Source organism: Pyricularia grisea, assembly GCF_004355905.1.
Source record: "Pyricularia grisea strain NI907 chromosome Unknown Pyricularia_grisea_NI907_Scaffold_7, whole genome shotgun sequence".
NCBI classification, from domain to species: domain Eukaryota; kingdom Fungi; phylum Ascomycota; class Sordariomycetes; order Magnaporthales; family Pyriculariaceae; genus Pyricularia; species Pyricularia grisea.
The window spans coordinates 478,870-503,016 of NW_022156720.1; the positions used below are offsets into that span (position 1 = coordinate 478,870).

The following is a 24,147-nucleotide window of genomic DNA, read 5'->3' on the forward strand; positions in this document are numbered from 1 at the left end:
AAAGCAACAAAAATGCGCACTCAAACTTTTGCAGCCTTCCTCCTCACCGCGGCTCTGCCCGCCATAGTCGCAGCTTTGCCTACTAACATCCCCAGCACACAACTAACAAGCGTCCCCGCCATTGCTACCCGCAGCACACATGCCATCGAGGAAATTGCCCTGACCAAGAGGTCCGAGGACGGCGGACAGCCGGGTTACTTTCCAGACGAGGCCGACGCTCAAGACCTGGAAGATGTAGAGGAGGCCGGTCACGGGTTTGGCGGCGAGGAACCCGAGGAGCTCGAGGAGTCTTTCATGGACGGTGACCTGGATGACTTTGCCGGCTTTGACTTTTCTCAGTTGCAGGAGCAGGAGCAGATGCTTCAGCGCAGGGCAACAGACTCTAACTACGAGGGGCCCTTTACTGACGACACTCGAGATGAGTCAGGTGACTTTAACAACATTGACATATTGCAAGCTCGCTCCGATGAGTTGATTGAGGAGCCCGGAATCCCGTCGCGGTTCAGGAGGCGCCACGAAGGCCACGAGGGAACTCACGATGAGCAAGCGGGCACGATTGTGGATGAGGATGAAGATGACCAGCTGGAAAGGCGACAGCTCGACAACATCGCCGAAGATGACGACGAGGAACATGACGAGGGCGCGTTTGCCGGTCTTGACATGTCCGCCCACGCCGGCGATGAAGAAGATGACGACGATGAGGCCTCATTCGGGCAAGATGTTTATGACGGCGACGAGGCTTCGGTCGAGCAAGATCTTGATGGCAATGACGAGGCCTCAGTCGAGCAAGATCTTTATAACGACGACGAGGCGTCAGTCGGGCAAGATCTTGATGACGGCGACGAGGCTTCGGTCGAGCAAGATCTTTATGACAACGACGAGGCCTCGGCCGGGAATGATTACAACGACGCCGAGCTCTATGAGGACGACGGATCTGATCTTCAAAGGCGAGACGAAAACGAATTCGACGAGGACGTCGCCGAAATCCAAATTGCTAAGCGCGAGGTGTATGACGGCAGCAAGAAACAGGTGCCGCGGCCGATTGAGAGGAGGGTTGCCAGGTCATTCAGGGCGTGAGTTTTTTTTCTTTCTTGTTTTCATTTCTAGTATATTTCCTTGTTATATTTTGCTTGGGTTTTCTTTATATAATTAGCGGGCGTTGAAGCGGGCGCACTTGGATTTCTTTGCTTCTAGGCTTCTAGGTATTTGTTCTATTCCCACATCGTTTTCCATCACATTTTTGCATATTGAAGCGCACTTTGTGGTGTGACTGTTTCTTTCCAAATGGCATTGCTATCTTCCAGACTTTTCGTCTCAGGCCTCGCAGCCTGACTTTGCCGCGAACGAATGAATGTGTAGGCTGCTAGAAGATCCTGGTAATCCAACACTGCTCCTCTCCGAACTAGACAGTGAGTAAGCCTCTCCTGCCAAGTATTGAAAACAAGACCAGTCAGCTTACTCAACAGGGAAGCGTAAGCTACGTTGGCAAATCGGAACTGCCAGAACGGGGCAAATGTTAGACGTGAGAATTTCTTTTTTAATCTCCACTGGAGCATCTACTCCGATAAAGATTTATGGTTGGATCCAATTAGGGATACTCCTGATACCACCTTTTTTTTCTCACCGAGGATCAAATGTGACCCATATGCTTACGTTTTGATCGGATGACTGGGGGCGTCCATATCATTCCGGGTCTTCGGAGATACTTTATTGGGTTAGTTCCAGGCCCGGCAGTGCAATTAAGCCATGCCTTGAGCTGGTGTATATTCCACCTGACGTGGGTACAGCTCCTTGCTACTTTATTTATTTTCCTATCACCGAAAACCCCAGCGTCCACCTATTGCTGCAAAACGTCTCTCGTGTTTGCTTAACAGTAACTACCCAAACTTTCATATCGGCCTGCACGCGTGCCCGTCCCTATTTCTGCGGAATCTCCCTTGCATCGGAAACTTTGAGCATATGGTCTCTGTCACTATATTCCTGCCTTTAAGCCGCGCCAACTGTGATATGTGACAGAGGCAGGTTACTCGAGCCAAAAAGCACGTTGCAAACGATAATTCGGGATCCGGCATCTGCAAAAAAAAAGTCTTGAGTCCAGACTCAAAGAATAGCCATGACCGGAAACAAGATGGCAGATGGCAATTCGGACGTTGGCAATACATTGCCGTCCAGCACCGCATCGTCGACAGCTAAAGAGCAGAAGCATCACCCTGGGCCACGGAGAGTCGCCTCCTCTATGCTGGGTCGTCTGTGTCCCGTGTTGTCATCATCAACAGCGAGAGCTCCTCCACCAACCGGACTAGAGAACGAAACCGAAAACGATAAAGAAGCTACCACCACCACTACAACCACCACCATGGCCAAAGACGCACCGCCCAAGAGTGAAGAGGAAAAGCTGACTCTGGTGCCAATCCCCGAGCCGAAGGGTTTACCAGTTCTGGGCCACGTCACGCTCATCGACAAGGACTTGCCGGTTAAGTCGTACTACGATTATGCACAGAAGATGGGCCCCATATACAAGATGAGTTTCTTCACGCTTGATTTTGTTATTCTGTCAAACCACGAGTTGACGCACGAGGTTTGCGACGACAAGCGATTCAAAAAGTGTATAGAAAATGAAATTGCGGTAAGGATTTATGGAAGCGTTTTCTATGAAGTAGGCAAGGCTAAAAGTTGTTTATAATTCTGCAGGAGCTGAGATGGGGTACGGGTGATGGCCTATTTACAGTGAGTTGACCTCTGCCCGCCCAGTCGAGCCACCAACTATCTTCCATCCCAAAACTGACCACAAAAAAAAAAAAACAGTCCAGGGGTGAAGAAGAGGAAAACTGGGGGATAGCGCACCGCGTCCTAGTCCCAGCCTTTGGGCCCCTGACCATCCGCAACATGTTTCCCGAGATGCACGACATCGCATCGCAGCTGGCCCTGAAATGGGCTCGGCACGGCGCGCAGGCCCCCATCAACATCGCCGAGGACTTTACGCGCCTGGCCATGGACACCATCGCGCTGTGCGCCATGGGCTTCCGCTTCAACTCGTACTACCGCTCCGACGTGCACCCTTTCATCGACGCCATGTACAGCTTCCTGCGCGCCGCCGGGCTCCGCATCACCCGGCCGCCCGGCCTCCCCGCCCTGTTCTTCCGCAAGGCGGACAAGAAGTTCGCCAAGGATATTGCGCTGCTGAGGGAGACGGCTGAAGAGGTCATCAGGAGCAGAAATGCCGAGGTGGAGGCTCGAGGACCGGGTGACGGGACGCCGCCGAGGAAGGACCTGTTGACGGCGATGCTTGAGGGCGTCGACAAGAAGACAGGCAAGAAGATGACGGAGGACAGTATAGTCGATAACCTGATCACGTTTTTGATAGCTGGCCACGAGACGACGGCGTCGACGCTTGCTTTCACGGTTTACAGGCTGCTGGCGCATCCCGAGGTGTACCGTAAGGCGCAGGACGAGATTGACCAGGTCGTGGGTAAGGGAGAGCTTACGATCAACCATCTCGCGAAGCTCAAATATATCAGCGCTGTAAGTGCCCAAAGGCGCTGTACCGCCTTTTTTTTCTATTAGCAATGGAAAAATTCAGAGGCAGAGCAAAGCCCTGGAATCATCATCCAAAATCATCACTGACTCCAAACCAGGTCATCCGCGAAACGATGCGCTTCAACCCGCCGATACCCTTTCTCGCCCGCGAAGCCCTGACCGACACCGTCGTCGGCGGCAAATACCCCGTCAAGGCCGGGCTGCAGTTCGCGACGCTGATCGAGCTCGTGCAGCGTGACCCGGCCGCGTACGGGGCCGACGCCGACGAGTTCAAACCCGAGCGGATGCTGGACGGACCGTTCGATGAACGCATGAAGAAGTTCCCGCACTGCTGGATGCCCTTTGGCACGGGCGTGCGCGCCTGCATCGGGCGGCCGTTCGCGTGGCAGGAAATGCTGCTCGCGTTGGCGTTGCTGCTGCAGAATTTCAAATTTGTCAAACATGACCCCGGCTACGAACTGAAGGTCTCCCAAACCTTGACCCTCAAGCCGGATGGGTTTGTGGTCAGGGCCATGTTGAGAGACTGCATGACGCCAGGGATGTTGGAAAGTAGGCTGGCTGGTGTTGGTGGTAGTAAAGGCTCGGCCAAGCAAGGTACGGAAGACACGGACACCAATGCCAACCCGGACGGCGCAGGACCCGGTACCGCACACCAGACTCCCTACTCGACCGGCCTGAAGCCGCTGACGGTGCTTTACGGATCCAACTCCGGCACATGCGAGTTCATGGCCCAGCGGCTGGCAGCCGACGCGGCGCGGCACGGGTTCGCCGCGGCCATCGACACGCTCGACGCGGCGACCGAGGCGCTGCCCACCGACAGGCCCGTCGTCATAATCACGGCGTCGTACGAGGGCGAGCCGACGCACAACGCAGCGCACTTTGCCAAGTGGCTGGAGTCCCTCGCGGGGAAAACAGGGGCGTTCAGGGGCGTCAGGTACGCCGTCTTTGGGTGCGGGCATAGGGATTGGGTAAAAACCTTCCACAAGGTGCCGAAGATGATTGACGAGCGGCTGGCTGCGCTCGGAGCCGAGAGGCTGGTTGAGATGGGTTGCACGGACGCCAAGGAGCGGGACATGTTTTCCGACTTTGAAGCGTGGGAGGATGATATCTTTTGGCCGGCTGTTGGTGATGGTGTCGAGCAAGGTCGCGTTGGTGGGAGTGAGACGACCGAGAGCAGTGAGGGCTTGCTGCAGGTGACGCTGTCGACGCCGCGGGCCACGATTCTACACCAGGACGTGCAAGAGGCCAAGGTTGTGTCGGTGCGGGCGTTGACGCACCGAGATGATGCCGACGGGAGAACAGGAGGGACGGGAAATGTTGGCAAGGGTCATGTGGAGGTGCAGCTGCCGCCGGGCACGCAATATTGCACGGGAGACTATCTCGCTGTCCTGCCACACAACCCGCGGACGACGGTGGCACGTGTAATGCGACGATTTGGGCTTGCATGGGATGCACATGCAAGCATTAGAGCACCAGGACCGACGGTGTTGCCGACAGGCGGGAGTGTTCCTGTCGCTGAGCTGCTGACAAGCTATGTCGAGCTTGGTGTTGTTGCATCGAGGCGGGTGAGTTCTTCATGCTGGTGTCTACGATGACCAAATCGATTAGCCAAACTAACTGACGTACTACAGAACATCTTGACCTTGGCTGGAGCTGCCACAGACCCAGCCGTAAAGGCCAAGCTAGAAAATCTCGCATCAGACGGGTATGAAGAGCTCGTCAAGGACAAGCAGCTCTCCGTCCTCAGCATCGCAGAGCAGTTCCCCGACCTAGAAATCCCACTCGGCACATTCATCACCCTGCTCCCACCAATGCGAGTCCGTCAATAGTAAGCTGCGCACCTATCCCCCCCACCCACCCTTTCCATCCCCAACTTCACACTAACAACCACACACCTCAACCCAGCTCCATCTCATCCTCCCCGCTCGCGAACCCCACAACCGCCAGCATAACCTATAGCGTGCTCGACTCGCCCTCAACGTCCGGCCACGGCCGCCACGTCGGCGTCTGCTCCAGCTATCTCGCGACGTTGGAGCCGGGCCAAAAGGTGCAGGTGTCGGTGCGGCCCGGCGCCGTCGGCTTCCGCCCTCCACCACCATCGCCCAGCGACGCCGCACCCACGACTCCCGTCGTAATGATCGCCGCGGGCACGGGCATCGCGCCGTTCCGGGCATTTTTGCAGGAGCGCGCCGAGATGCTCCGCAACGGACGGGTGCTCGCGCCGGCCGTGCTGTTTTTCGGCTGCCGCGGTCCGGGAGACGAGGACCTGTACCGCGATGAGCTGGACGCCTGGGAGGAGGAGGGGGTGCTGGATGGGGTGTTTCGTGCGTACAGTAGGGATCATGCTGCCGAGGGTGCAGGGTGTAGGTATGTGCAGGACCGGGTGCGGGCGGAGAGGAGAAGGGTGGGCGAAATGTGGGAGCAAGGGGCTAGGGTTTACGTGTGTGGGTCGGCAAAGATGGGTGAGGGTGTCAAGGATGCTATGTTGAGCATCATCATCGAGAGGAGTAGGGAAGCGAATGGTGAGGAGATGGGAGCCGACGAAGCCGAGGAGTACTTTCAGAGTATGCGGAACCAGAGGTATGCGGTGGATGTGTTTGATTAGGCATCAGCTGAATTCTTTTGCAGCATCTCTGTTGTGAGCTGTCATCGCTTCGGGGGTATTTTATTTTCTTTATTCTTTTTTTTTGGGCCTGTTCCACAAACCAGCTTTAATAATGCTTGTTGATCCCCTTCTCCGTCACCTCCAACGGCCTCACAACCCCCTCGATCCACTCCTTCTTCTCCTCACTCTCGTACCGCGGATACGGCCTGCGGCAGTGACTGCTCTCGAGCGGGTAGCCCCTCAACTTGGCGACGATGAACTTCGTCCCGTTGATGCCGCCCTTGCCGAACCCCCACTCCATCTTGGCCAGCTCTAGCTGGGCCTCTTCCGCCTCTTTCGTCCTGCCGTCCCTGAACAGCTCAAAGATGCGAACGCAGCACCTGGGGTAGAGGTTTGCGACGCCCGTGATGCTGCCGACGCTGCCGACCGCCATGGCCGGGACCAACCAGTCGCTCTGGCCGGCGAGGGTGAAGAAGTCGTCGGGCGCGAACTGCGCCGACACGCGCGCCACCTTGGCGATGCCGCCGCACGTCAGCTTGACGCCTATGATGTTGGGGTGCTGGCCCAGCGCCGCCAGCATCTCCGAGTTGACGTCCAGGCCGGCCACGACGCCGGGGAAGTTGTAGATTATCACGGGCACGGGGCTGGCGTCGGCGAGTTCCCGGAAGAAGGTTACGATGGCCGCCTCGGTCATGGCAAAGTGGAAGTAGCTGGGGACGAGGACCAGGGCGTAGTCGGCGCCGGCTTCGGCGGCCAGCTGCGTCTCGGCGATCACCTGCTGCGTGGTCTGACCTCCGCAGCCGAGCGTGATGGGGAGTTGGGGTTGGCTGAGGTTTGTGGCAATCTCCCGGGCGGTCTGGACCAGTTGGCGCTTTTCTTGAGCTGAGAGGGTTACTGCTTCACCGTTGGTGCCGGCAATAACAACTGGAGGGGTTTGGTTTTGTTAGAATTTGAAGGATGAACGGGGAGGGGATGTTCAGAGTAACATGCTTCCGTGTAGACCGGACCGGACCAGGAACTCAAAGTGCTTCTTTTGAACCACCCAGTCAATTTCTTGTGCTGGAGTGTCCTGGAACCATGTTAAGCTGGGAACGTGGATTCCGTGAGGGAATGGTTTCCTGGTGGTTGAAGCCATATTGTGATGCGATATGGGATGCGGGGTTGTTTCCGGGGAGTTGAATCTGGGTAAATATGAAAAAAAGAAAAAGAAAAAAAAATCGTCACCTCAGTCTGGGGAGAGAATTATGCGCCTCCCAGACAAATAGTCTCCAACAAAAGACCGCATTTTTATTTGTAGTATTTTTATTGCCTCCGCAAACGGCTTGTTTGTTGACTCGCGAGGGGCAGATGATGGCATCGATGGCCGGTGGATATTGTTGGTGCAAGGAACGGGAGCCTGTCACTTAGCTGCAGCGTGGAGAAGCCCCCAATTTCACCGTGGTTCTTGCAGTTTAGGGAGACCGAAGTCGTTCGCTTGTCGGCTAAATTTACCGATAGGCGAGCCGATGCGGTTTCACCCCACTGCCTACTTCTAGCTCCAAATAGACTATCTTAACCTCCAATCTGGCTATTACCTTTTGTCAATGTCAGAGGCTTTCATGAAAATAACAAAAAGTAGTCAGTCTTGAAAAGTCGAGAAAAAGAAAACCCCGAAATGGCCCCATGTGACAGAATGGCAGTAGAAGGAAGCCACAAAAACCACATCATCCTTGCCTGCCTATGGCTGGCCGTGCAACACCCATAAAACGTTCGATATCCCTATCATAGTCCGTACTTTTTGTATCTCTTTGATGTTTAGTCATAATAACCGAATCCAGTCAAAAGAGCGCTTAAAATTCCAGTCCTCATCAATTGTCCACTCTCCACACGTTTGGAACGATCGACGAGTCTAGAGACAGCAAGTTGTTGCCCGATTGCTGCTGCTGCTGCTGCTGCTGCGTCTGTTCAGCATCACCTCCTTTCCGTCCGCAATGATTACATTGCTGCTCATTATCAGCCTCATCTTCCTGACCATTCGATTCGGAATCCGAGTCCTCCTGGTCGGCGAGCAGAGGCCTATCCCTGTACAGGGCTCGGTTGCGCTCTCGGTCGTGAGGACAGCGCTCACGCCAGGCGTTGTGGACTGGATACTCGCGGCGGTGCGTCTGATGGTTCATGATGTACCAGAGGCCTCGTCTCACATAAGGGAAGCCAGTAAGAACGAGTAAGATGAGAACCTAGATGGCAAAGCATCCGAGAAACCCGTAAGCAAGTCATCATTCGTAATTGGGTCTCTAGCTCTTGCAAGGCAAACGCAAAGGTTTCTCACCTGCACAATCTCCACAATAGCCACAACCCCCAACTCAACACCCACACCAACCCTCATCGCACCCGTCCAAGGCTCCCGGCAACTCCCATGCCTGCCCCAGGCCTCCTCACACCTCGTCTGCTGACCTCCTCTCCCATGCGGAAACGGCCAGGCCCTATCGCGCGGCGAGTTGAAGCCGCAGCAGCCAAGGACGTCCTGAATGCGTCGGATGCCGTCGCCGTCGTGCGCGCTATACATGCGTTGCCACCTCTGCTCGAGAAGGCACGAGTCGACGGCCGGGGTTGCTGCCAGCAGGGTCGCAAGCACGGCTGCGATGATGGCCTGGACTATCTGCAGCACCGTGACGAGCGTGGTTGGGTGCGGCGGGAACGGCTTGGCGGTGGCGTGGTCTCCGCGGGCGCGGAGGCGGAGGGCGGTGCTGCGTACGGCGAAGACGGTGTTGGCGAGGGCCAGGAGGGGTAGGAGAAGCACGGGAATGGTGAGAGGGCTGGTTGGGAGGGACAGCTGGGTTGCGTGGACTGTCTCGTAGCTGTGGGTGGTGAGAAGGACGATTGGTAAATCGTTAGTTGCCAGGTGTTTCGGGAATAGGACGAGAGAGATAGGTGGTGTTTAAGAGATGAGACTCACATGGCAGCGCCTACAATGCCCAGAAAGAGCTACATTGTGGATGGTGGTCAGGTTAGCACCGGGTTGTTTTGAGGCAACTCTAGAAAGACAGAAAAAAGTAGGTAAAGTAGGTGAACAGGTAGCTAACCAGGCCCATAACCACCAAGGGAAGAATGCCCGGCATTTCGATGGATTCCTTCTTGTCTTTTGATACAAGTAAGATGCTGTTTGTTCGTCAAAGCTGGAAATGATCAATGTTGGGTTGGTAGAAATGATCAAGGTTGAGCCGTGAACAGTCACCAAAAGAGGGGAAGATACAGAGCCTGACCAGGCAAGTGGTGAACCTATTGTGGAGGGAGAATTAAAAAGGTTGTTCCATTGGCTGCACAGTGTTGACGTCAAAGAAATTGGGAGCCATCAAGTGAAAGCCTGCGATCCGTGTGCCTTCCCAAACAGGAGAATGCAATGCAAGCTTCCGTGGGAGAAGGCCGATTCCAGTTCCTTGTCATCCAATCATTCCACTGTCGCCTGATGTCTGTCTGGATGCCTTGCTTGTGTGGGAGCCTACTAAATTGACACATCCTGGTTCGAATGTTCTCTGCTTCCTAAGTGTTCAAATAACAATTTTAACAGCTGTCATATTATTCCTTTTAATATTTGCCAATTGAGCAGATAGCCAAGCATGCAGCAAGCTGATGATCTGCGATTGGAAGCAAAAAAAAAAAAAAAAAAACTCAAAATATTATTCACTAATGAATGACATTATATACCATGCTTAAGTAGTTACTAAATCGCCTATGTACACACATATACAATCTCCATACCGACCACACTGCAGCCCCACTCCGTCATCTAAAACCCCTCCCTGTTGGTCATCTTGAGCACGTAGGCACCGCGCTCAATCGTGTTGACGACAATGAACCCACTCTTGAAGAACGGATAGCTGCTCCACGTACCCTGAAACTCAACCTGCCCACCGCCGCTAAGGTTGTCATCCTCAGGATAAACATCAAAGTACGCAACCTCACTGACCCCGGCGCCGGTGGGATCACGCGGGAGGGTAGACAGGTCCAGCACGCGCAGGCCGCTGCCGTAGTTGCTCTGAAAGGCGTACCTGCCGACGACGAATTGGTTGTGGTCGACGCCGTTGACGGAGCTGCGGAAGAAGCCCGTCTGCTTGGGGCTTTCGAGGGACCGAATGTCCCAAAAGTAGGTGACGGCTCGCCGCTGCGCTCCCGGCCCGACGCCGTCGTACTCGTCGTACTCGTCGTCCAGCACCAGGTACTCCTGCCAGGTAGTGTTGGTCACCCAGCCCTGGTGCGTGTAGGCCGCACCGGAGTAGGTGGTGCGGGAGATGATCTTGGTGGACTTTTTGTCGGTGACGTCGTAGCTGAAAAGATCGTTGTCAGTCGGACGATAATGCATATACCAAACACGGATTTTGTGCATAATCGTAAAAAGAAAGATCCCAACTTACATGGTCAAGGTGTCCTCGTTATAGCCGTAGCAGATATCGCGGCCGTTGTACTTTGTGTCGGGACCACGATAGACGATGCACTGCGCATCATGGACATAGCCGTCTCCGGAAGCACAGCCCAGGTCCTTGGGGTTGGCCGGGTCGGTTAGGTCGAAAAAGATGAGACCCGAGCGGCACGTGTCGGTGCGGGGCATGGCGCCGACGGCAACGCCGTAGTTCTTCTCCTCGTTTACAACGACGTTGTGGGATCGGCCGGTTGGGAGGCCGTTCCACCTGGCCGTCAGGTCACGGGTGTTGCTGAAGACGACCGGCTTGGCTGGGTCGACTGTCAGGAGCTGTAAAAGACAAGGGTAAAAGCGTCAGCGACTTGTCACAGGACAGAGTAGCTCGTCTAGCATGTTTGTCAAGGAAAAAAGATAGAAAGAAAGAAAAGGAAGTACAGGAAGTACATACCTTGCGGAAGTCAAAAATCTGTACACCATGGTTGGTGGCCTCGCTCCCAATGATGAGGTAGTTCTTGTAGCCCTTCATCTCGCGCCAGATGGAAACACTCGAGTACTGCGGCAGGCGACCGAGGTACACGAGCTTGCCCTCCTTGGTGACCTCTGCAAATGCGGCACCATCAGATTGGGCAATGGCCACAAACTCCCTACCCTCGGGACTGGTCCAACCCCACGAAGAAGCGCCCTCTCCCCTGGTGCTACCAAGGTCTGCATGGCTGACAAAGTCGTAAAAGTCCACCTGTGTAGGTCGGTTATCAGGTCAGCTGTTGCGTTCCTATCGTGAGTGGAACGGGCATCAAAACTTACGTTGCTGCACTTGAACGTGTACTTGGCGTCGTTGGGCCTGACTTTGGCTAGGCCGTTGACGCAGGGAACCGGGGCAGCCGCCTCAGCGAGCCGGAAGTTGGAAGCGTCGGCCGAGTAGCTGGGGTATTGACTCGAGTTCATGATGCCCTCGGCCTCACGGGAAGCCCAGTAGGCCTGTATCATGGGCACGAAAAGCAATCAGTTCAAAATTACCATGCAAAAAAATATCAACCTGGAAAAACATAACTCACCTCCTTCTTTGCCATGATTTCCATGTGAATCTGGCCAGACTCGTATAGCAATTCCTTGGCGGCACCTGCAGCAGAGGCAACGCCAGAAGCCGCACCAGCGACCGTATCAGCCAACCCGAGGAGGGCGGCGGCGAGGAGCTGGGTTGACTTCATTATGGCGAGCAATGGCTTTTAGACCGGCAGTCGCTCGATCTGGACGAAGGAGACAAGGAGATAGGATCTTCACTTGGATACGCAGCAAAAAAAAAAGGAAGGAAAAAAAAAAAAAGAAGACATCAACAAGATTGTGAACAACACACATATTTATTGAGATTCCGAGCCTCCAAAAGCTGGCAGAGTTTGATGATCTAAAAGTCGATCCAAAAAGGAAGGTCACGTAACAACGCGGGATGGCTGCAGATTTTCTTCTGAGTCTCGTTGGGTCCAGCCACCTTCCCGCTTGGGGAATTACAGATGTTACGGCAAGGCGGGAATTTGTTTACTGAGCGCAGGGGATCGATTCGACCCACGTGGGCTTTTTGTTCTTTTTCGTGTTTTCTTCTTGCCTTAAAGGGTGGCGAGAAAAACAAAAGCCATGCCAGCTGCCCATTAGCAAGGTCGTGCAATTGCTGCATGGAATGTCGCAATCTAGTATGACAAGCCGGATCGAGAAGGTCTTGTCGTTGCTTGAAGGTAGTATTCGCCGTCTTGGCGGTCCCTAATCCCTATTGGCATGTCCCACATCCTCCCGCCTCCGCTGTCGGGTAATTGTTCCGAACGTCAAAGAGGCAGGTAAATTTGTGATCTGTGGGATACCAAACAACTTTTATATACGACCTAGCTGCTTGCCTTATTCGTAAGCGACCACCTTTTTTTTTGCGTAGCGGAATTGGCCTAGCCGACTCATGATGCCCATTGGCCCATTCAGATGTCAGCGCAACACTCCCTGCTTGCATGGTATCTACGAGCCAATGCTTCTAGACTGCGTCCTTATCTTGCATAATGACCTAATTCAACACCTGCAGAAATACATCGTTGTGACTGCCGACCTTGTTTTCTCAGTTTGTGGAGGGATAGCGGCCCGACCGGCCCGTGATCTTGAGGTCGAGTTATGTTAGTAACCCCCCTGTTTATTTCGGTAGCGCAAAAGGAGAGACAATATAGCATTAACTATTTTTGCCTTCTTGTTCGAACGGACACTGTTCATAGATAGTTAGGTAAACATGGGCGTCGCTTGAATGTCATCCAGCTCACGACTGATTCACAGCAGAGCCCGCCGGTTTTGACATTTTGCACCCAGATGTATTCGGAACATTGAAGATTCAAGGCAAAATAAAACTAGAGTAGCCTCCCATTGCACAGATGCAGGAACGCCATGCACTACCGAACTAGTGGTTGCCTTTCAGGTTCGAACAATTGGCTTAGTGTGTGACTTGACGAATTGACCCAAATGTTTTGCTGACAAGGAACAGTGATTTGTGTCAAAATGGGGATGCCACGTATTTATTTTGGGAGATTGAATCACCTTCATGGTTGTACGCGTAACTCGTGCCCCGAAATGTATTTCAAGTCACTATAACAGCAGTACAGGGGGAAGCCTGGTCTTCAAACAGTTGACGATATTGTGGGCCTGGTGCTCCATTCCCAGTCAAAATGCAGATCGCAATGATCATGCGCGGATAGTCAAGCTACTCAAGGAAATTATTTATCTGGATCAAGGACTGTGTTGGCAGGAAATGCCTTCGTATTCCGATATGATGTGATATTCGCACTTTGTTTAGAATAATTTCTTCTTGGTGACAATAAGCATGACAAAACTCCCCGAATGTTGACAAGCCCTTCGTTGATCCAGCTACCAACTGAAGGTTGAAGTTAATAATGAAGAAGTGGTAGAGTTCTGTTTGGCTATCCCCTGAAACTACCTGGAAACAAGCATTCGATCGACCTTCATTCATTTACCCACAATTGAGATGTGAGTCACGTATCTCCCCACACGTAACTCATCATTTAATTAACGATTTCAATATTGCCTTCGAACATGAAACCATGGTGACACAATTATAACCAGAAACCAAATACTCGCAGTAGAAAGCAAGTTTATTAATAGAACAATTCTGCGTGTATAAGAACTCGACACTGGGAACCCACACGCGGAGAGATTTAGCTACACCGAAAGGTATTTTCCCCCCCTTCACTCAACTTTACGTCTCCAAAGCTAGCCGGCGAAGCTTGAAACCTCACACCATTACAATTTTCAATTCTGCTCGACGACAAGAGAAAAACAAAACAATGAAATTCTCTCTCTCACTTTTCATGAGCCTCTTCGCCGCCGTGGCTGTGCAAGCTGCCATGCCCGGCCTTACCGGAGCCGCCCACGCGAATCTGGAAACTCGAGACTCCCAGGCAAAATCGTGCGCCGATGGAAGGGGAACATGTTCGGCCCTTGGAGGTTGCTTTATCCATCAAGGCAAGACCTTGGTTGGGGTTGATGACCCTGTGTGCGATCAATAGAAAACGACGCAAAAACCACAAGACAAGGATTCCGGCCCGGGACGCGCCCAAAGAAGATGTCAGGGCCACGGTCCTGAAAATAAAAAACCCCCCGAGACTGAGGAAATGGCGCAAGAACAAGACATCATACGCAGCATCAGAATTTGGCTAGAAGGACTTACTTTTTGGGGCTTTTGGAGAGTTGAGGTTCGGCTTTTGTAGACCTTCGGATATGGAAGCTGTACTCGCCACCATATAGTCCAAGCTATCCGAGTCTTTGTTGGATAACTGGATTATTGTCAAATGGATACCACAACTACACAACCACTATTACCCTAGCTTATGAATAATTGCACCGAGGAAGCAGTCTTGGCCTCACCCTTTTCAAAGACTTGAACGCAGAGCTTAGCCAGGATGAGGGAGGGTTGGCAAAGTAAATGGTTTTAACAGAGTTTTCCAAGCATGCCATCTGCCCTTGTTTGCGGTTTTATAGTTTCTTGGATTGGCCTTTACTTGAGAGCCAACTTTTTTCCTAGCCAAGAGCGGTGTATTCTTCACATCAAAGTCAGCATATTTGTTTCTGGATTGATGGGTTGCAGTGGGCTAGCTACACATTGGGCCATTTCTGCTTCCGAGTGTTTTTGATGACATTCTGCCTCCAATTTGGGCATTGCATGTATTTGCTATTCTAGATACTACTCTCTATTTGGCTTTTGATTCGACATCAAATCTCTGCCGCTGTTGAAAAAAGGAAAAAAAAGAAAAAAAGAAAGAAAAAGAAAGAAAAAGAAAGAAAAAGGTGGGCAAAGGATGTACCAACATGGGATTTTGTTTGGCCTGCTGTGACCTGTCTAGTCAATTTGAATCGCCGTCTGGTCTTTTGAACGCTGCCCCTCCACCTTGGTAGTTTGCCCTATCATTTTAGGGTCCAAGGGCCATTTGAGCTCTCTTCCGTAATAGGGCGACTTATGGTCAAGAACATTTTCGGCCGCTCTTTCCATACCATTCCGCAATACTATTACCTTCCTTCCATTGGGTTTCCAAACATCCACCCTGAGGATAGAGTTCAATTGGATAGCATCATCAAACGTCCACTCCTCATTGTCATAAGTTTGTTTGGGCGAACCGTCTTTCCCGCGAAAAGCGCTGTGGATGTCGTGAAAGTGACTCTCGAGCCCTCTTGTCGGGATGACGTAAACATAAGCATCTTCGGCCATGATTGCATTTTTCTCCTTCATCGCCAACCTTTTAGCTGATTCATAGTCTGCCGTCGTCGGGATGTAACCAGTGCGCAGGTGGAAACCGAGATTACGATGGATGCTCCCGGGATCGACAGCAGTGCCAATGTACATGTCTCGTGGCCATATTGGCACTGAATTTGCAGCGAAGATGCCGCGGAGAGTAGCAAAACTAACTAAATAGCAGAACGCGGTCGCTTTCATTTTGAAAACAGTGTTGAACGATGGTTAAACAGGCCTGAATAAAAGAATTTTATAAGCGACAGTGAGTGATAAATTCAAGAAATGGAATGACAGAAAACCAAAGAAAATAAAAAAGAATGATAAGTTTCCGACTTGTGAGCTTGACACGAGAAGAAAGATGTCAAAAAAAGAATCTTATCGTCCGAAAAGGTATAGCGGTTTTATATACAAAAATACAAAAGGGGTTTAAACGAGGTCGGATTCTTCAAATGTTCAAGTCTATGCTGGGAACATGCCAGAAGAAATCTATACTTAGGAAATAATGTGTAAACATATAGACCCAAACCTGGATTTTGCAAGTGGTTTGTCGATCCGTGCTTAAACTGTCATGCGCCACAAAATTCAAAATAACATTATTGAAATAAATAGGCTACACCGACGAGTCGAATACGACCGTAATGGACCCATTCACACGAGTTTAATTACAGTTACGATTTAATTCAGCATCTAAATTTATATTCCTGCCGAAAAGATCCCTAAACTTCCCCCCCAAAAAAAAGAGAAAAACAAAGGGCACCCCCGAAAACAACACCTAGTTCACCCAGCTCAAAACTATTTGTGGGCTGTTCGTTGTGGCCCTCCTCAAAGAGGAGGTTGCAAAATCGTAGGCCATGGGCGCTGATAAAAAGGCCTAACCTAAAAGTACCGTAGCACAAGTAAACTTGAGTTTAAACTCCGAGTATAATAGCTATAATATATATTTTGATACAGTTACGAAACTTGAATGTCATATTTTTTTTGAAAAGCTTCCTTTCTTCACTTTAATAATGGTGAAATATACGTTTGAATTTCGAAAAGAAACTATTTTTCTATTCTACGATTTACCTCCCGGTTAAAACTGGGAATAAGAGTAAAAAGAACTAATTAAAAAGTACATAAGATTACAGCCTGCATATTGAATCTACAGAAGTTGGAAATGTTAATATATTGGGCTTATAATTTAAACAAAGCTTGTTTCCTGTAAAAGCTTTTATTAATAGTTATGTTGTATAAGAAACAAATAAATATTATATAATAATAAAGCTTATGTATATGAGATTAACTTAAAATACAGCAACTTATAGTTCACTTCATGTACTAAGCTTTTTCAATTTTTATATCTCTTTTAAAGCAAAGTGAACGAATAAATATATTAGCATTTTCCATATTAAAGGAATAATTTTATCTCTTTATTCTATTTATATAAACCTTTAACAGATTTGGTGTTAAAATGTATATTTAGCTTTTATAAATGATGACAGTTTGTTATATTAAACTCAATATTAGTTTTTAACTAATATAATTTGCTTCGCGAAGGTTCATTTCACTTAGTTATTGTTTCTTCTATTTTATTACTATTGTAACTATTAAAAAAGATTATGTGGGAACTTGGTCCCCTTCAATTATATGATTAACATGTAATCTCGTCTCAGGTTTATTTCAAGATATAATAAGTTAAACCACACAGGTGATATTGCATAACTTCATACGAAATCTTTTATTCTATTTGTACTTCTAACCGGACAGGTAAAAATGTATTATTTAAAATATTTCTTAAGTATGTCAAATTGTTTTCATGAGAGAGACACTAGACCAAATGTATTAGAAGTAATATAGGCTGAAAACCCTCGAATTTTAATCCACATAATAATTTATCCTATTTTGTTTTGCATTCCTCATGAGGTAGCAATTACCGGTTTATTTGCATCAACGTACTTATGGGTCCAGGTTTTCAAGAATAGTTTTGGCCCACAACGTACAGCTTAAAACTAGTCAGATTCCGCTGCGCCCCGAGGAGATCTACATACGTCACATTCCTCTGCTCCACCGTCCCCGTAGACATCTCATTCTTCTCAACCACCGTGTTCCTGGATCTGAACGCCGGCGACGACCAGTCGTCAAACGTGACCCTCCACGCCGTGCCGAGCCCCTCGGCCGCGGACTCGGGGAAGAAGGGCCGCTCGTTGGCCACCACCTGCGCCTGCAGGCACTCGTCAAAGTGCACTCCCCGGCAGGGAGGCGAAGTAGTCGTCCAGGAGCGGGTCGAGCGCGCCGTCGAGCGTCGAGAACGATGGTAGATTCGCTAGCGATGTGTCGTTGGCGAATGCCAGTCATGGGTCGCGGCACACGTCGCCTTCGCAGGACTTGACCACCAGCAGGAGGGCGTTGAGGCGCGTCATCAGCCTGCGGGTTTCGGCGTCGGGGTTGAGGGCGAGGTTGATGAGTTCATCTGGGTCGTTCTGGTACGTGTTAGCAAGCTTTTTTTTCACTTGTTCTTTTTTCTTTCTTATTGCTTTTCTTGGCCTACTTAAAGACGGATCAACTCACAATCGTATTGTACAGCTCCAATTCATTCGTGCACCACACGGTATATAGATACGCATGGTGCTCGCCCGCCACTCTCAGTGCCTTGAATGAAGACATGAAAGCGCCGTACACCCCTTGGGGGTCATTGAATGGGAGCGCCGGTAGCTCAAAGTTGGCATCGCCCTAGAACTCTACACCAATCACATCCCCGCCGCAATCTGATACAACTGGGCCAGTTTGGCTGCAGTTGCCTCCGCCTGTCGGCTCGCGCCACTGCGGAAGGAGACTACGGCCGTCAAACAACCTGAGAAAGTCGGCGGGATGAACCCCCGCGATCTCCAGTAACGTCGGAGCTATATCGGTGTGGGTGCTGGGTAGCCTGGATACGACGCCCTCGGGGACCCCCGGCCCGCGGACAATGAAGGGAGTCTGGCCTGCTTCTTTTTATACGCCAGCGACTTCATGGCGGTGATTCGGTGGGTGCCGATCATGAAGCCGTTGTCTGAGGTGTAGATGATGTAGGTGTTGTCCATCAGACCCTCCTACTCCAAGGTCGCGACCACGTCCTCGATAATCTCGTCGATGCCCTGGAGGGATTTAATGCGAGTCTTGTAGAGAAGCTCTGTCTCGGCGAGCATCGATTCGTTGAGGGGTGCAGTCCGCCCGACCCAGTTTACCTTTTGCTTGGCGTACTCGTCGGACGGATTCCAGTTGCCCTTCTTAGGGAGCACCAGATCCGGAAAGAGGTCCTTGTGCCGAGGCTGAGGCATGTTGTCAGAAGGACCATTGACTGGCGGCACCGTGTGAGGAGCCGTCAGGGAGATCCAGTAGAACAAGGGCTTGTCCTGGTCCTTGGATAGCTGTTTGAGGCGCTCTACAGCTTTGATTCGAACGATATCCGTCTGATGCCAGCCTGGATAGTTGACGGGGTGCTCTCCATTCTTGGAAAATACTGCCCTTATTAAAGTCGTACGTATAAGGGTCGAGCAGCGCGTCGATCTCTTGTCCAGGCCTTGGGGGGAGGGTTGTAGTTGAGGAGATTGTGGCCGTTGAGGAACTTGCTTATGTAGTTTGTCGAATACCCCGCGTCGTTGAGCCACTTTGGGAGATATTCAGAGTCCATCTCTGAGGCTCGCCACTTGTCATAGTTGCCGCCTGGATACCTCACGGCCGTGATGTTGGTGTTGTGAGCCTGCTGGCCCCGCAAGACCGTGGCACGGCTGAGGCAGCATTAGGCTTCGGTCACCCAGTGGTTGGTGAAGGTGGTCCCGCGCTGGCCCAGGAGCTTTTGAAGCGTTGGCATGTGCTCTATCGAGTCGAGGTGGAGATCTTGGTCATCCGTCATGACCATTATGATGTTGGGCTTGGGTTTGGACGAAGGGTCAGCCCCTACCCTGAGGGCGAGAAATGCTGTCGTCAGCGTTGCTGCTGAATCCCACTTCATTATGCGTGACTTTTTTTCAGAGAGCTTCAAAAGGAGCCGGTAAATTTTGGAACGCTGGCTTGAAAACCTATTAGGACTTGCCAGTTCGTGAAAACCGCTTCAGTTCAAATGCTGCAGGTTTTATACAAGCAGCTATTGTTCTACATATTGTTTTCCATCTCTAAGCAGAGCTCATCACTCTCTGCCCTGTCTCGGTATGACATTCTGACCGTTTTCTGGGCAGCCAGAACCCAAGGTAGTAGTATTCAATCGCGGGGAATTTGAGGGAATTTGGACCATTTCAAAGCCAGGACCTGGTTGTAGAATCCGGGCGGCGACTTGCGCCGTCATGGGGTGGAGCTCCTTCCTGCAACAAAGGCTTTAAAGAAAATTTGGATCGGAACTTGAGTTGAGAAGAAGTAAAAAAGAGAGAAAAAAGAGGCTTATTGTAATAAAAATACCATTTGGGATGTTGTCTTAACCCAAGTAGCCTTAGCTTAATTGAGGGAACAGCATTGAAACGTTGTTAGCTTCTTAATTCCTCTCCAGTAGAATTCATGCGTTCATGCACGACTAATGCATGTGGAGCTCTGCAAATTACATAGTAAGAATCTCCAACCTTAAACAAAGTGTCAAGCTATTTCCGTACCTCAGCTTATTCGACATAACCTGCTTCCCTCTCCACCACAACAATTGTATCTGGACTTTTGGTATCCCCCAGGTCGAGCAAGGCAACACCATACGAAGGGCTACTTCCAAGACCAAAACTCTTTAGACACTGAATCCAACGCCCGTTGAATGTTGCCTCTGAAGTGGTGCACTCTTTCCTGACTCGTCCCCACAAGTAGTAGTAGTAGTAGTAGTAGTATTATTTAACGCCGGGCTCGGCCCGGCTTGTTAGCCGGCCGTTAGCAACCTCCCGAGGGGTATCTCGGCGCGCGTTCTATCTTCTTTATTTACACAGGGGGAAAACAAGGAGGGCAGAGGCGGATCGTGCCTGACCGGGTTCGGGCCCGGTCCTGCTTAGGGGGTTAGTTCACTGACGCGACCCCGTGCCTAAGGTGTACGGAGGGTTCGTCTGACGGCTTGTGCCGTGAGGTGTGGGTGAAAAGGCAATAAATCTATTCCTCGTCAGAGTTCGAGTCGCTTACGATCGGTGTCCCTAGGCGTAAAGTGCGTTCGTGGCGCGCGGGGCGCTGGCGGGCCGCTCTGGGGCGGGCGCTGAAATAGTTGGTGGCTATCGAAAACGCCTCAAAGCTTTTCGGTTGCCCGAGGCTTGTCTGGAAGAATTTGCGGCGTTGGGCGCGGTCTGGCGGCCCGACCGGCCGGTCGTTGTCAGGCCACGGCCAGTTTCTCCACACCGCCCGCGAAAAGCGGCAATGCACCGGGTGTTCAGGGGAGGTCCGCTTCCAGCACCAGGCACACGAGGTGTTTGCATCCTGGTGGTTGAAACGGTCATGGTAGGCTTTGAAATCGCCGTGGCCGGTCCTCATGGCCAAATAATGGCCCAGTAGGGGTCTTGGCAAACGCAGTTCCTCGGGCTCCTTTCTTGGTGTGTATTGGAATTTCCATTCCCTATATGCGGGGGACCGTTCACAGAGTTCTTTACGCCACCAGTCCTTTTCTATATTCGAAAGGATGGCTCTAAGGACCGTGCCGGCACCGCTATACGTGGTTTGCTGAGCCCTCGGGTCTGGGTCCGGCGGTCCGGCGGAGCCGGCCTTGGCCAGCTCGTCAGCCCGGTCGTTTCCCGGGATTCCCTGGTGCCCAGGGCACCAACGGACCCGAACCTCGGTACCTTGTTTTCGAAATAAATCGACAAGATTATGGAATTCCAAAAAGGCCCATTGGGACGAACGCGGCGCGTCGCCTCTAAGACCCCAAATAACCGAGGTGCTGTCCACACCAATCCAGATCCGGGCGCCTGGCTGGGCCCTGGCTGCCGCCTGTAGCCCTCTTAGGGCGCCAATCGCCTCGGCGTCGAAAACGTGGCTTTCCGGCGTAATAGATGCGGAGCCTGCGGCAAATTCCAGGCCCGCCCTAAAAGCGGCCCATCCGTACCCTATTTGGACGCAGTTATTTTCGTGTTTTTCCGAACCGTCCGTATATACCACGATATCGTCAGGTGATACCATGTCCAGCCATTCCATAAAGCGGCGGGCCGCTTCCTCTTTTGGGACTCCTCCGGTGGGGTTAGTGCGAGAATCCGGGGCATTGCGAGGTGCGCGCAACTCTAGTCTCCGGATCCGCGGGAGAAGTTGTGCAGCCGTTTGCAGGGTCGTGGCCGAATGGCCCGAGTTGCGGGCACGAGGTGTTTCACGCAGGCGGCTGACAAGGGGGTGCCCCTTGTCCGCGAGCCTTAGTCGGGCGCCGTATTTCAGGCGGGTGTAGGCCAGCGCGACGCGGGCCGAGGGTAATCCTGCGTCCCTGAGAACAGTGGACGAGGGGGTGGTTTTATACGCCGGGAGGATTGCCCGTGCCGCTAAAACCAGCGGTTTGTTCAGTGCTTTGAGGAGTCCTCTTTGCTTATGCGCTGGGTTGTACCATGCCTCGGCTGCGTAGGTGGCCGATGAACCCACGCATGCCACCGCTGCCTTGCGAAGTGCAGCCGCAGGCGGTCCGTATTTTACTGCCCCAAAGCTTTTGAGGTGAGCAGCGACCGCCATTGCTTTGGCAGCCCTTTCGGCCACGTGGCGGCGCCCGTCTAGCCGTCGGCTGAACCAAAAGCCAAGCCAACGCATGCCCGGGTAACGCTCGGCCCCGGAGGCGCTTTGTCCGCGTCGACCGCCCGGTAGTTGGACCGGGGTAACCGTTCTACCATTAATCCGGATTTCCGGGTTGCGACCGTGCCTTTTCTTAGTGATATGGATCACCTCTGTCTTTTCCGCTGCAAAATGGATTTTCTCTTCCGCCGCAATTTCGTGCATATCCCGGAGTTTATCTTCCAGCCAACGTACGTTCTCCTCCAACGAGGGTGACGATTTCCATGTAAGCACGTCGTCTGCGTATGCCAGCCGCCACTTCGCACCGTTTTTGACGAGGTACGCCAAATATAGCATATATAGGATCGGGGAAAGGGGAGACCCTTGCGGGGTGCCGCACCCAAGCCGCCTAAAGCCCGTGGTCGTACCCTCCAGCCGGACTCGGGCCTGGCGGCCGCTTAAAAAGTTAATCACGAACCTGAGGAGCATTTTACTAAACCCGAGGCTCCGCATTTTCCGTATTAATCGCCCATGGAGGAGGGCGTCGAAGGCGCCTTGGACGTCGCATGCGACAAGGGTAACTTCCTCCCCGCGAGCTAAAGCCTGCTCGATATCGTGGGCGAGGGCACAAACCAGATCCGTCGCCGATCGCTTGGGTAGGGCACCGCCGTGGGTGCAGCTAAGGAGCCCGTTGTCGTGTATGGCCCAAGCTATCCGGCGTGCAACGAGCCTTTCGAGGCCTTTTCCGATGCAGGAGAGGAGGGCTATAGGCCGCCAGGATCGAACGCTGCTCCGGTCTTTCTTCCCCGTTTTCGGTAGCATCGCGACCTCGGCCTTCTTCCAAGGCGCTGGGAAATGTCCGAGTTCCAGGCAACGTTGGTAGAGCCTGCGCACCGGCTCGGCCAACGAAGCCCATCCGGCTTTTAGTAGCCGGACGGTCGTTCCGTCGATGCCCGGGGACGTGCTCGTAACCCCAATGCAGGAGCGCTCCGCCTCTTCCGCACTCACCTGGGTGTCCCAAGGGATTTTAGCCTCGTCCGCCGACCAGGCCTCCAAGGGGTCTCCCTGCAGGTCATCCTCCGCCGAAAATCGGCCAAGCACCTCCCGCTGCAGTGCTTCCGCTTTTGCTAAGGGCTCGCTCACTTGCTCGCCGTTAATAACCAGCGGCGGGGACCGGAGGCGTGGTCCGGCTCCCAGCCAGCCCACCATGTTCCACAAATCCTTATCGTCGCGCAGTTGGTCAATCCGGTGCCTCCAGTAATCCCGCTTCGCGGCCCGCACCCCTTTCGTGTAAGCTTTCTCCTCGGCAGAGGCGTCTGCCCTATTTACAGCGCTCCGTTTAACCCGCTGGAATTCGACCCAGAGCCGCTGGCAGTTTTCGGTCCACCAAGGAGCCGAGCTGCCCCTTTTTCCCGCCGGCGTACCCACGACCCACGTCACTTGCTCCCATAAAGTTGTAAATTCAGCTACCCACGCGTCCAATGCGTAGCCATCGGCCGCGGATCCCGGGTCCGGCATATCTTGCATGCCAAAAGCAAGTAGCTCCGCGAACTTTGGTAGCCGGTCGTCCCTAACTGAGACGTTGACCGCCTCCGGGCGGGGGGCGCCGCGCGTCCGCAGCGTGGTATAAAGAGATTCGTGGTCGGAGCCTGTGTAAAGACTGCTGTCAACCACAGTTACCGTGCTGGGGAGGTTGGAAAAAACCATATCCAGTAAACCCCCGTCGCGGTGGGTGGGCACGCCGATATTTCCTGTAAAATGCATGCCCTGGGCTTGCGCCCATGCCGTCAGTTGATCCCCTCCGCGTGCGTCTGTGCGGCCTGGCTGGTATGCAGCAGCCGCTACGTTAAAATCGCCGCCTATCACCGTGGGTCCATTTGGCACGGTATTGCATACCATTTCCAGCGCGGCCTCAATACCCGGAGCCCTATATACATTAATAAACAATATTCCGTTAATTTCGAGCCAAAGTACGTCCCGCGTATTTTGGCCCTGCGGTAACCGTCGTTGTGCGGCCCCTAGGGCTGCCCCCTTCTTGACGTAGGTGAGCACCCGGGGCCGGAACCCAGTCATGGCTTCGTAAGTGCTCGCGTGCCATTCGTCCACTGGCGCAAAAACATCATAGCCCGGGTGCGTTTGTGTAGTCGTCTTTAGCCCGCACCATGGCTCTTGGACGTTAACCAGGTCCACTTC

General features: G+C 52.4%; 10 protein-coding genes across 10 annotated transcripts; 3 read left to right on the top strand and 7 right to left on the bottom strand.

Annotated features, from left to right (window-relative positions):
• Nucleotides 1-12: 12 nt before the first annotated feature.
• Nucleotides 13-1,077, top strand: PgNI_09175 (uncharacterized protein; the record flags this gene model as incomplete). Its single annotated transcript, XM_031129163.1, has 1 exon — nt 13-1,077. One exon carries the CDS (start codon nt 13-15, stop codon nt 1,075-1,077), a length of 1,065 nt encoding a protein of 354 aa, XP_030977647.1.
• PgNI_09176 (uncharacterized protein) lies at nt 653-979 on the bottom strand (the record flags this gene model as incomplete). The annotated part of the gene is made up of 2 exons (XM_031129164.1): nt 653-939; nt 961-979. Coding segments are annotated over 2 exons (306 nt in total), but the record flags the coding sequence as incomplete, so codon positions are not given.
• Nucleotides 1,078-1,718: 641 nt separating the features above from the next.
• On the top strand, nt 1,719-8,143 carry PgNI_09177 (uncharacterized protein). Its single transcript, XM_031129165.1, has 7 exons — nt 1,719-2,626; nt 2,692-2,727; nt 2,806-3,522; nt 3,636-5,102; nt 5,169-5,365; nt 5,443-7,069; nt 7,138-8,143. Exons 1-6 carry the CDS (start codon nt 2,114-2,116, stop codon nt 6,140-6,142), a joined length of 3,630 nt encoding a protein of 1,209 aa, XP_030977983.1. The 5' UTR covers nt 1,719-2,113; the 3' UTR covers nt 6,143-7,069; nt 7,138-8,143.
• On the bottom strand, nt 5,554-5,881 carry PgNI_09178 (uncharacterized protein; the record flags this gene model as incomplete). The annotated part of the gene is made up of 2 exons (XM_031129166.1): nt 5,554-5,826; nt 5,870-5,881. 2 exons carry the CDS (start codon nt 5,879-5,881, stop codon nt 5,554-5,556), a joined length of 285 nt encoding a protein of 94 aa, XP_030977984.1.
• Nucleotides 6,249-7,277, bottom strand: PgNI_09179 (uncharacterized protein; the record flags this gene model as incomplete). The annotated part of the gene is made up of 2 exons (XM_031129167.1): nt 6,249-7,066; nt 7,145-7,277. 2 exons carry the CDS (start codon nt 7,275-7,277, stop codon nt 6,249-6,251), a joined length of 951 nt encoding a protein of 316 aa, XP_030977985.1.
• On the bottom strand, nt 7,990-9,440 carry PgNI_09180 (uncharacterized protein; the record flags this gene model as incomplete). Its single annotated transcript, XM_031129168.1, has 4 exons — nt 9,205-9,440; nt 9,078-9,106; nt 8,451-8,979; nt 7,990-8,358 (listed from the first exon to the last, which is right to left on the bottom strand). Exons 1-4 carry the CDS (start codon nt 9,238-9,240, stop codon nt 7,990-7,992), a joined length of 963 nt encoding a protein of 320 aa, XP_030978217.1. The 5' UTR covers nt 9,241-9,440.
• A 468-nt stretch (nt 9,441-9,908) lies between these two features.
• On the bottom strand, nt 9,909-11,746 carry PgNI_09181 (uncharacterized protein; the record flags this gene model as incomplete). The annotated part of the gene is made up of 5 exons (XM_031129169.1): nt 9,909-10,446; nt 10,534-10,868; nt 10,987-11,274; nt 11,343-11,516; nt 11,594-11,746. 5 exons carry the CDS (start codon nt 11,744-11,746, stop codon nt 9,909-9,911), a joined length of 1,488 nt encoding a protein of 495 aa, XP_030978216.1.
• Nucleotides 11,747-13,991: 2,245 nt separating this feature from the next.
• PgNI_09182 (uncharacterized protein) lies at nt 13,992-14,234 on the top strand (the record flags this gene model as incomplete). The annotated part of the gene is made up of 1 exon (XM_031129170.1): nt 13,992-14,234. One exon carries the CDS (start codon nt 13,992-13,994, stop codon nt 14,232-14,234), a length of 243 nt encoding a protein of 80 aa, XP_030978219.1.
• A 679-nt stretch (nt 14,235-14,913) lies between these two features.
• On the bottom strand, nt 14,914-15,504 carry PgNI_09183 (uncharacterized protein; the record flags this gene model as incomplete). Its single annotated transcript, XM_031129171.1, has 1 exon — nt 14,914-15,504. The coding sequence occupies one exon, from the start codon at nt 15,502-15,504 to the stop codon at nt 14,914-14,916; it is 591 nt and encodes a 196-aa protein (XP_030978218.1).
• A 2,867-nt stretch (nt 15,505-18,371) lies between these two features.
• Nucleotides 18,372-19,273, bottom strand: PgNI_09185 (uncharacterized protein; the record flags this gene model as incomplete). Its single annotated transcript, XM_031129172.1, has 3 exons — nt 18,372-18,770; nt 18,803-19,021; nt 19,076-19,273. 3 exons carry the CDS (start codon nt 19,271-19,273, stop codon nt 18,372-18,374), a joined length of 816 nt encoding a protein of 271 aa, XP_030977849.1.
• Nucleotides 19,274-24,147: the final 4,874 nt, after the last annotated feature.